Source organism: Astatotilapia calliptera, chromosome 6, assembly GCF_964374335.1.
Source record: "Astatotilapia calliptera chromosome 6, fAstCal68.1, whole genome shotgun sequence".
Lineage (NCBI taxonomy): Eukaryota > Metazoa > Chordata > Actinopteri > Cichliformes > Cichlidae > Astatotilapia > Astatotilapia calliptera.
The window spans coordinates 23,749,631-23,760,887 of record NC_137427.1 but is presented as its reverse complement, the minus strand read 5'-3'; the positions used below and the strand labels follow the sequence as shown (position 1 = coordinate 23,760,887).

At 41.0% G+C, this 11,257-nt stretch overlaps 1 protein-coding gene across 3 annotated transcripts in view; it reads left to right on the top strand.

The window, feature by feature from the left end:
* fbxo41 (F-box protein 41) overlaps positions 1 to 11,257 on the top strand; it is an 80,945-nt gene that overhangs the window by 15,871 nt on the left and 53,817 nt on the right. For all 3 annotated transcript variants that reach the window (XR_013909702.1, XR_013909703.1, XM_026171179.2), the window contains exon 3: positions 64 to 293. Coding sequence is in view for 1 of the 3 variants with exons in the window: in XM_026171179.2 (XP_026026964.1) it covers positions 64 to 293 (230 nt within the window). In the remaining 2 variants the exon portion in view is untranslated. The remainder of the gene's footprint in view (positions 1 to 63; positions 294 to 11,257) is intronic.

Sequence of the window (11,257 nt, the reverse complement as noted above, 5' to 3'; positions counted from 1 at the left end):
TTCTTGGAAAAAAAAACACTTTAAATTTTACACAGGGGGGTAAAATTTTCTCCTCAACTGTAGGTGGAGCAGAAAATAGCGGCCCGTGTAGGCCGTCTTCAGGCGGAGCTGGAGAGGAAGAGCTCAGAGTTGGAGCGGGCCAAGCTGGAGAGTGAACGGCTGAGCCAGGAGAAACAAGACCTGGAGGACAAGGCCTCGGAGCTTTCTCGGCAGGTGGACGTCTCCGTGGAGATGCTAGCCAATCTCAAGCAGGACCTGGTGAACAAGGAGGCAGAGCTGAACCACAAACAGCAGTAAGTGAAATATACTGGTTCTCTGCTGTTTAACACATTCCAGTTTTATAACACATCTGAATGGGTTGGTGTATACAAAAGTGCAATTAAGTGCCCTTAAACATCCTGCTAAGGAAAAACAGCAGTCCATCCAAAAATTTGGAAAAAAAACATTTTAAAGAGTGTGGAAGTGCTAAAGCCAAAAACAGGTCACATAAGAATTTGTATATTAAAACAAATCTGCACACAATAGCACAGGTTTTACCTGCTTACATACTTATTTATTGATCTCCCTCATCGACTTCACTGCTGCATGGTCTGATCCAGGACAGAAGAGAGCTGCTGCCCTGCTGTAGTTATCTTTATTTCTGTTTTCTTAACCTGTTCTTTCTTGCTGTTGTGCTACATATTAAATAAATATTACACATCATAATTAAGGATTAGATATGTATTAAAATAATATTTAAGGCAAACACTCTTGGAGCTAACTAAATGTGCAAAGTATTTGAGAAATAATTATACACGCTACTTTTTCCCTCTGTAGCAGGTCTGACACACACACACACAACATACTGGTACTGATGTCGCACGGACTCGCACACAAACTTTGACCTCTTTTGACTGCACCTATAACCAATAAATACGATGACAAATCTGTAAGATTAACGTCACTTCCATGCAAGTTGATATGAATGACTCTAGATGGATATGCCGAGCAGGTGTTTCTGACATCTGAATATTTGCTGGCCAAACGCTATCATAACCTTGCTTTCGCAGGGTAATAGCAGGTCAGAGACATCATGCTGTTCCTCAGGGTGCTCTGATGGCATGCAGGCATATGGCTGACAGCAAAAATCAAAAGAGGATATGTGGCTTGTGTGATCTAGCAGAATTATAAAAATATAATTGTTGGCCTTCATATGCTTCTAATTTGACATTAATGTCATACGAAATTGTGAAATAGATGATAGAAAAAAAGTAACCTGCAAAAAGGGGACTTATCAAGTAAGAAGTTAAAAGCACAGGTGCCTGAGCACTACCTGGGGCAGGGGTCGGCAACCTGCGGCTCCGGAGCCGCATGCGGCTCTTTAGTCCTTACAGTGCGGCTCCGCGTGGTTTGGGAAAATAAATTAGAAGTATTTAGCTGACGTGTATTTTTATTTTTTTTATTTTTATGTTAGTTCTTTTTTACCTTGTAGTTCTATAAATATAAAAATAAATTTATATTCTATTATTTTTTTCATCGCTCAAAATAAGAGTCAAACTCGCAGAAACCGATATACCCGCTGAAACGCCATGCATTTATCAAGACTTTCAACCCCAGGTAGGCCAATTATGGATCTTTGGATCCAGCCATTCTCCACCGTGAACTATGTTAAAGACAAACACCGCTCACGCCTCACAGATGACAGCTTACAGTCCTGCGTAAAGATGAAAGTGACTTGTACAGCCCCGATTTGCAGACGCTGTGCGCAGAGGTTCAGGAGCAGAAGTCCCATTGTAAACATATCACGGCAGACCCGACGATGTTTCCATGAACACGCTTTTCAGCATCTCTTTATTGACCACTTTTCACACACGGTTGCTGTACACATACAGCCGGCTGTAGCTTTTCAGCTCACAGCCCGACACATACCAACACAACAGCATAGAGAGCAGAGACGTAAAGGCGGCGAGGCGTGATTGCAGGTGCCGCTCAGGTGCGTCGCCTCCCCTGCAGCGGCGCTGCAGACCACGCCACGCCACACACATTAACCAGGTAAAATACATATTTAGGCAGAATTTTGCAATTATCTATTTGTCATTTTTTAGCAGCATAGTGCTTTTTTTCCCAATTATTTTTTAAAAGTCAGGTCAAGGCTCCAAAAGCCCAAAGGCGATATAAGGGTGGCGGCTCACAACAGTTTTTGTTTGCTACATGGATCACTTTAGTTCAGCTGGGTGTCTTTCCTTTTGCTATATTTCATTAAGAGTTCAAAATGTGTCAATTACATAAATAAAATGTAATTTTCTCTGTAGCACTTCAAGGATTTCATAAGCAACACACCTTAGTTGTTCACACACAGCATAAAGGTAAAAAACAATATATACAGTGTTATTGTCATTTTAGATGTCAAAAAGTATTTGCGGCTCCCACTGTTTTCTTTTGCGTGGAAACCGGGTCCAAATGGCTTTTTCGGTGTTAAAGGTTGCTGACCTCTGACCTGGGGTCTATGTGGGCACGTGCCTCATCTGTTCCTTGAAGCTCTGCATGAGGAACAAAAACAGTTGGTGTTGAAGTACCTGCAGCAGTCCTTGGAAAAACATTGTCCCGTGATTCCATGATTGCATTTTACTACCTGTCAGCAATTTCTGCAGTACTGTGCTGCAGCTGTCTTCCCTCCAGCTAAACGCATAACGAAAGGTTGCTTTAATACGAAGTCTCCTTGTTTGTGTGCTGCATTTTGGATGAAGATCTTGTGTTTAGTTTAACCGCTCATCAGTGTCAGAGTATTAGTTTAATTTCTGAAATGGTCTGAGGCGCTCTGATTAGTGCTGAGTTGGAAAGTGACATTGGACTGCACACGGCAGCGCATTATCATCCTCTTCCTTCACCTCTCCCTCTGTGTTGATAATGTAATTTGCCATCATACCCCCCCCCCCCCCCCACCACCACCACCAGATGTGTTCTGCATCTGTCCCACTGTTGTCGCGATTTACCAGTGTCCTCCAGGGCTGGTCAGCTGCTCATGTTGAATGGAGGGCTGGATGGGAGCAGCTGGATTGGCAGTAGAGATTACAGCATCCTGCCAGTCCCTCAATAAAGCTGCCATGCTGTTTCTTGAACTAGTTAAAGTGCGGCTGCTGTAAATAGACTAAGTTCTTGGATGCCAATCACAGCTTTATGAAGATAGATGAGGATGATTTGGAGCTCTTCCGCAGCATGGCTCAAAGCTTAATTTTCAGATTTTTAGAGCTTTTATTGAAATGAGTCCCAGGATGAATTATTGTGCACTCCAAAAATTTGTGCTGTTTTTAGTTTGACACACTAGAAGCTGTCAAACTAAAATCTTTTATAGGATGCATGCCATCTAGTTTCCTTTTTAATATTTGCAAATGTTAACAAAGGAGGATTGGATGCATTATAGCATTAGAAAGGGGAAAAAAGGCTCTGCAAACAGAATAAGTACATAAGAACATGTAGTTGAAATATTGCTTGGATTTTTTGATCTACAGTGTTAAACTGTAGTTTCTGTCCACTTGATTTAGATCCGTTTGTGGCACTAGTAACTACGAAAACAACCTCTTCACTTTAAGCAGTGAAAATAAAAATACAATTTTACTGACTGCTTTACTTTGAACACTGAAGTACCACTAATGGAACTAAAGCAGAACCATAAGCTCTATTGGAAAAAAAAATTAAATGTTGGCTTTAATGAAAAAGTTTTCTTTTTTTAAAAACAGGCAGAACATTTTTTTTCAGTGGTCACTAAAATTCAACCTTGCAAAAGTCACCGGATAGATCTCAGATTTTCAAACCTGTCCACCTGGTCAAGAAAGCCCGTCACCGTCTCTTCTTCCTCAGAAGACTTAGAGACTTCCATCTGCCACTGAAGGTGCTCAAGAACTTTTACTCCTGCACCATCGAGAGCGTCCTGACGACAAACATCTGCACCTGGTTTGGGAACAGCACCAAGCAGGACAGACGAGATCTGCAAAGAGTGGTGCGCTCAGCCGAACGCATCATTCAATCAGAGCTCCCTGACCTGCTGTCCATCTACACCAAGCGGTGCAAGTCCAAAGCTAGGAAGATTATGATGGACCTCTCCCATCCCAACAATGGACTCTTCTCACTGTTGAGGTCTGGGAAGCGCTTCCGCTCCCTTAAGGCCAAAACGGAGAGAATGAGGAGGAGCTTCTTCCACCAGGCTATTCGGGGCCTGAACCAGGTGTAGGACTGGACTCTCCCACACACGTCACTATAAGACTGGACTCTCACACACACATCACCACACGCACCACCACACATTTCCTATAATCCTATAATTCCAATAATTTATAACCTTTATAATCTCTTCTGCTATTTGCACATTCTTTACTGTAAATTCTTAAGTTAATTTGTAAATTTTGTAGTAACCTGTAAATTGTAAATATTGTAAAACTTTTTTTCTGTCATTTAATGGTCGGGCATTGTACAGCTACAAGCATTTCACCCCCATGTCATACTGTGTATGGTTGTGTGTGTGTGTGTGTGTGTGTGTGTGACAAATAAAAATTTGAATTGAATTTGAATTTGACCTCATGAACTGTTTGCCCTCCCTCATTGCTGCTTTCAGCTACATTTATTCACTTCAACTACTCATTATTCATTAATCTGTTGAATTCTTTTAAAAATAATTTCAAAGAAATCTTTGATCTTTAAAATGTCAGTACTGACAGTTTCCTTGTGTCCAAGATAATGCCTTCAGCATACTCAATTTGTCCGCTGAAGATATCCACCACACCGAAACCTGTTAAAATCGCCTTGTTTGGCTTTCATTTTGCAGTGCTCTAGTGGTAAATGCAAACATCGTAGGTTTTTGACTAGTTAGTCTTATTACCCAAACAGCTTTGTTTTCAGATGTGGCTGATCTTGAGCGTTCATCTGGTTTAATGTACAAAAAAACGCCCACAAGATGTCCTGTTCTTTTACTCACTTCTGCTCGTCTATTGTAAAGGTTACAGTAGCTGTGGTCACGTATCTCAAACCTGGCAACATCAGACAGGGAAGGTCATGCTGTGGGCTTAAAATCCTTGCCTGGGCTGTGTGAATACCACCTACTTATGTCAGCAGCTTAGCCTCTCCCTCTTTCTCACACTCACACACAATTCTTGTGCCTTTCTGCCTCTCAGAGGAGAAGCTGGCAGTGAAACAGTAAGCTCATTCAGAGTCTAAAATACAGAGCAGGTCTGAGGTGGAAAAAGAGCATCACAGTCTGTGAATGTTCAGCAGGGTGGACGTGAAAGCCGTAGTCAACAGATACAAAGCGACTTATTGGCTCATGTATGTCTCCCTAACAGCCTATTAGATGATTTTTAGTTTAATTCTAAAAGAATCCAGTGACTTTAAAGGCTCTGTGAAAGCCCTTTAAGGAGATGTGTGAGATCGTGCTTTTACATCAGCTGTGTCAAATGCTGAAAAATGCGAGTCACCTAACCGAAGGTTGCTAAGCGACCAGAAGAAACTCCTACGAGCCTTCTTTTGCTTCTAGCAGTGTCGTGCATAAAAATATGACCTTGATAATTCCTCCTGCACTTAATATCCCTGTAATTAGAAAAAAAGTGTGCAGAACGCCTCAGGTGCAGTTGTTCCTTTCAGCTTAGACTTTATTACTCAGCATGTGAAATAATTCATTCACAAACAATACGAGCGAAAAAAAACCCCGCCGCATGCTAGCCTGTAGCGGTCAGAGCTGAATGAAGCGTGCCTGTTAAGTGGTTTAATAGCAGCTGGAATAAACGAGAGCAGCTGTAATCAGCAGAAACTGGAGCCCGAGGAGAAATGAAAAATGATGGGACGGTTATCTCCATCATTTCAGCTGTTACAGAATCACTCAAATGAGAAAACTGCTCCATTTTGTGTCTGTCTCAGAAATATCATTGGAGTTTTTCCAACTATCTGTGATTGCTTAATGATGTGGGTTTATTTCATTGCTATGATAATGATCTTGTTATGATTACAGTAGATGGTTTTAAAGAGGTATTTGGAGCAAACGTTTCTGTAATATTTAATAATGGACTGTAATACATGGTGATCATGCACAGCCAAGTATGTGATGGCCTGCCTCTCGAACACTGTATGCTTCAGTCGCAGCATTTTGCCGAGAGCTTAAGGGGCTGAATGCAGTATTAATTAGACCTGTGCAATATTACAGTCCAGTGCTCAACTTAGGTTAAAAGGGAACCTGAAGTGCTTTTCCTTGTTGTCTCTCATATATCCAGGTAAGTCCGTAAGTGCTTGGACAGTGCCACAGGTTTTGTAATTATGCATGTGTACACCTCCACAGTGGATCACACAAACAGTAGCTGTAGGCAGCTGCAGCGAAAGCCTTTCAGAGCATCTCAAAGGAGAAAAAGCAGCATTACAATGAGGAGTGATCCTTTGGAGAAAGTAAACATGATTTATTGAAATGCAGAGTGTGACTAATAAGCTTAGCAGGATTATTTAGCAGAGTTGACTCCAATGAAGATAAGAAGTAGGACAGGACCTCAGCAATGTCCTGTGGTAAATAATACCCCCACCCCAGTTTCTAGACACTTTTTTGTCATTGGTTCACAGAAAGCAGTCAACAAAAAGACTGGACCAGAGTGATGATGACTGAATTGAATTTGACACCGTGGGAAAATAAAAGTGATGTAAAGAACAGACCAGCAGCTGAAACACCCAAGAATGCAGGCAGACGAGTGAATCCAGATCTTACTTATTGAACTTCATCTTTAAGCTTCAGTTGCTGATGTCCATGGGTCCTAGACTTGAATCAGCCATAGTCTGCACATATTTTTATCCAAATTTGTTAAAAACTGTCCAGAAATGTTAGTTTGCCCAATTACATTTGAGACTCACTCAGTCTAAAAGTCTGTTGTTGATTGATTAAAAAACCACTTTGGGGATTTTACAGCGGCAGAATTACAAAAAACTGTATTATTGCCCAAATTCTTACTGACCAAGTGACTTCCTCAGTCTCTGAAGAAGTCACTTGGATGAGTGGCGATATGTTTCTCCCACTGGAAACGCTACATCCAGATGAACAGAGTCAACTTTTTTGCGTGGACTTTGATGTTTGCAGATGACGTTTCTTTCTATGGTGAGATTAGTGATCAGGTGGAAGAGAGCCTGGAGAGGTAGAGGTATGCACTGGAGAGACAAATGAAAGTCAGTAGAAGCAAAAATAATAGATGTGTGTCAGTGAGAGGGAAACAGGTGTGATAGTTAAGATGCAAGGAGTAGATATATTGAAGCGGGATGAGATTAAATGTCTGGGTTCAGCCATCCAAAGCAACAGATGAAGAAGAAGAGTGTGCATGCAGGGTCGAGCGGTTGGAGACAAATGTCAGACGTGATTTGTGACAAAAGGCTGACAGCAGGAATGAAAAAGAAGGTTTTCAAGATGGTAGTGAGACCTGGTATTTATATTCCTATGTATGTATGGTTTGAAAATGGTGGCACTGACAAAGAAGTTGAGAGGAGGTTGACCTGAAGGTCCTGAGGTTTTCACTGGGAGTGACCAGAAATGGATAAGACAAGTAATGACTTTAACAAAGGAACAGCTCAGGTTACACCGTTTGGAGACAAAGTTACAGAATCAAGGCTGAGATGGTTTGGACAGGTGCAGATGAGGGATAGTGGATATACTGAACAAAGAATTTTGAAGATGTAGAGGCAGAAGAAGGAAACAGGACTGGCTTTGTCATGTTATGTGAAGGAATCAGAACAAGAAATGAAGTATGTTTTGTTTTTGCATTTTGAGTCGTAATGAACCTCCTAACACTCGAACTCTTCCACGGCATGCATTTTTAATTTCTCTTTGATATGTGGCCATATTGGGGCCCGATGAATGTAAAAACAAAGAATTACCAGATTTTTTGTTTCTAAGAAAAATGTGAGCCACATATAAGGATATTCATTTAAAATTTTGATAGAACAGTGGCAATATAATGTCCTCGTAAGTGGATATCAGGTCCTAGGAGGTTAAGGCAGAAGTAAATCTTCTCCTGACCTCATATAATCCCATGTAGGCTAGACCATTCATCCATTAATCTGAAACACTATAGTGTTGAGAATGTGTCAGAAAAGTACTACTATTATGGTAAATTTGTGCCTGGACAGTAGTGTTTATGTTATTAGGCTGTGTTGTAGATAGACTATCTGCGTTTCGTCACTTCTTAACTGGTTTGTACCGACCCAATGTATCATTCATCCATAATCATACTTATCTTACATACTGTACAAACAGCGGGGGGAGGCAGTGATGCATTTTTAATGTCTGTGTAGGTGTTCAAAATATTCTGTCCACCCTCTGCATAGAAAAGCAAAAGAGAGCTCCGAGAGCTGCCAGGTTTTCATATCATATTCAGCACACACACACGCGCCTGCTGCAGTAGGCCTTAACCCTGCAGGCTTGATTTATTCCTACAACCAGCTTTGATAAAGTAACATTGGTCTGTGCTGAATTCAAAACCCAGAGGCTCTGAAGGAAGCACAAAATACAGAAGAGTCCCGCTATGTGCTGTCACCATGTCTTCTTCAGAAAACAAGCCTATTTCACTGAGCAGGAAATCTCGACTGCAAAGTGAAGCTGTCAGGGCAAAAAGAGAACTCATCTCATTAGTAGCAGTGTCTCGGAGAAAGAAACATGGCAAGACTTCCAAAGGCTCCCTAATGACAAAGAATCAGAAAGGGAACAGGACACGCACAATATCTAGGAGGATGGAATATTTGAATAATAATAAAGAAGTTGGGCATCTGCTGTGAAGATGAAAAATCAAAGTCGAAGGTAGTTTTGATTTTTATAAACAAACACATTTTTGAATTGTTGAAGTATCGGTGCAACATATGTCTGAAGGCAGTCGAGAAATATTTGATCAAACTCTGGAGGAATGGGTGTCATTTAAACAGGCAAATTGTTTGAATGACAGAAAACACGCTGGTGCTGTTTCCAAGCACTTTTATGTCATAAAAAATGCATGCACATACTGTGCTGTAGAGATCTTTTCTTTTTTTTAATTTCAGGGAATTTGTTCATTAACAAGAACAATAACATGAAGTTCTGCACTGGTACGTGCTTACAAAGCCCATTTAATTGGACTGAATGTCTGCAGTTGGATTTATCAGGGCTGTAATGCACAAAAGAGTTGTGGTAATCCAACCTTAGAACAAATCAGTGCATGTGTGTGTAGACACTGCTTCAGGTTTCCTGTAGTGAGATGAAGATGAAGTGGCTTCTAACAAGAAATCGTTCCACATGATAAATAATCAAGACTAGTGCATTCGATTTCAGTTAGGGCAGGATTTTCATGTCTGCCATTAGATGTAGGAGACTGACATGAGTGTCCTTGAGTTTGGGTGAAATTATTTCATGAGGGCAGGAGAAGGGAATCAGGAAGGATGATGCAACCGGTCTTTCAGTAGACACATCTCTCCTCTCATTATGTTGAGACTGACACGAAAGGTTGGACTAACAATTGTGCAATAAGATGAATGGTGTGGTCAAGTGTAAGGTACTTGAAGAATCCATCAAGGGTAGATATTTGTCAGTGTGTGTCGGGGGCTGTTTTTCATCAGAAAAACTTATATTGAGACAATGTTGTCTCGGATGTTTTCAAGTTGTTATGTCTAAAAACAGATGTCCTAGCAAAAAAGTCAAAATGTTTCGGAAAGACATTGATGTAGCCGCTCTGGCTTCACCTGCTGGTTTGTGAATTGCAATTTTGAAGGCTTGGAACAAGTGACTGAGACCATAAACACATCAAGAAGAAGTTTACTTAGGGCTCCAAATAAAAACTTAAGTCATCCATCCATCCATCTTGGGGGATGAAGCTTATCCCTGCTGCCGTAGAGGTACACCCTGGACAGATTCCCAGTCTGTCGCAGAGCTAACACACAGAAACAGACAACATAGTCACACCCATAGACAATTTAGAGTCACTCATTAAATTAACCCCACTAACTTTGTGTCTTTGGTCTTAGAGGAAGCCAGAGAAACTCCACATAGGCACAGGGATAACTAAGGGATTCTAGCGCCGCACAAAAAGGCCCCACGTGGTGGTTTTGAACCCTGGATTTTCTTGAAGTGAGGCAACAAAAGTGAGATTTTCTATCTGCTTTTTGGGTATTTGGAAAGGAAAGTGGATTACATTTAGATTTACACATCTCTTTAAATGTTTTTAATGCAATCTCCAAAAGTTTTGCAAGTTGTCCAAGTTTTAGGATATGCATGAACACAATCACATGACTTCAGCCCCATGTGTTCACCACGCTGACTTTAAATGTCTGTAGTTGCTTTTAGTCACATTCTCACAGTTTATGTTGTACAGTACAATGTGGCAATTTTAAAAGCTGCAGTTATGATCTGCTAAACACCCCCATCATAGAAATGCCTCTGATGGGGCTGAAAAAGCTGAGGTATGCCAAATTAAACACGATCTGAACTGAAAATCAGTGGCAACAGGTCTTATGGAGTGATGAATCCATATTTAAAACAGCCATCTGTAAAGCACAGTTGTCAGTACCAGATGTACTAGTTTAATTTAATTGTTTTACATTTTAATTGATGGCTAGTGCTGGAAAATTGTTGTGTCCCACATTTTATTCAGCCATCTGCCACCAGAGGGAACAGCAGCCCTGACATCGCTGGAGAAAAAGCCTGATCCTGTCAAGTATTGTGGTTCTTTTTGTTAGTTTTTTTTGAAGGTGAAAGTATGAGATTCTCGATACAAGCGGCAGAAATTAGCTTCCTCCTGTAGATGAGTGGAGCCTCTACTCCTCCATATTGAAAGGAGCCAGCTGAGGTGGTAGCCTCTTGGGTCGAGGTGTTGTGACTGAGCACATCCTGGGGAGATTGCATCTCTCGGCTGGCCTGGGAACGCCTTGGTGTTTCCCCCTGTTGAGCTGTAGGAGTTGGTTGGAGAGAGGGAGGTCCGGGCTTCTCTGCTTAGGCTGTTGCCTGCGTGACCCAGGGGAAGAAATGGATCGACAGGTGATTATTATTTTGTTGTCATTTTAGCTTTGAACTTTTATAGAGATAGTTGTCACGAATTGTTGAACAATTTTTATTATTCAGTTGAAATTTATCAGTTTTTTGGGTGTTAATTTGTTATATTTTAACAATATCGGAACTTTTTTTTCAGTTTTGTTGTAACGTATTTTCATATCATATTTAACACGTTTATTTGAAGTTATTTTTAGTTCCTCCTTCTTCTTCTCTGTCTGTTTTATAAATGCAAGGTTCACAGTGGAAGGTGGCACA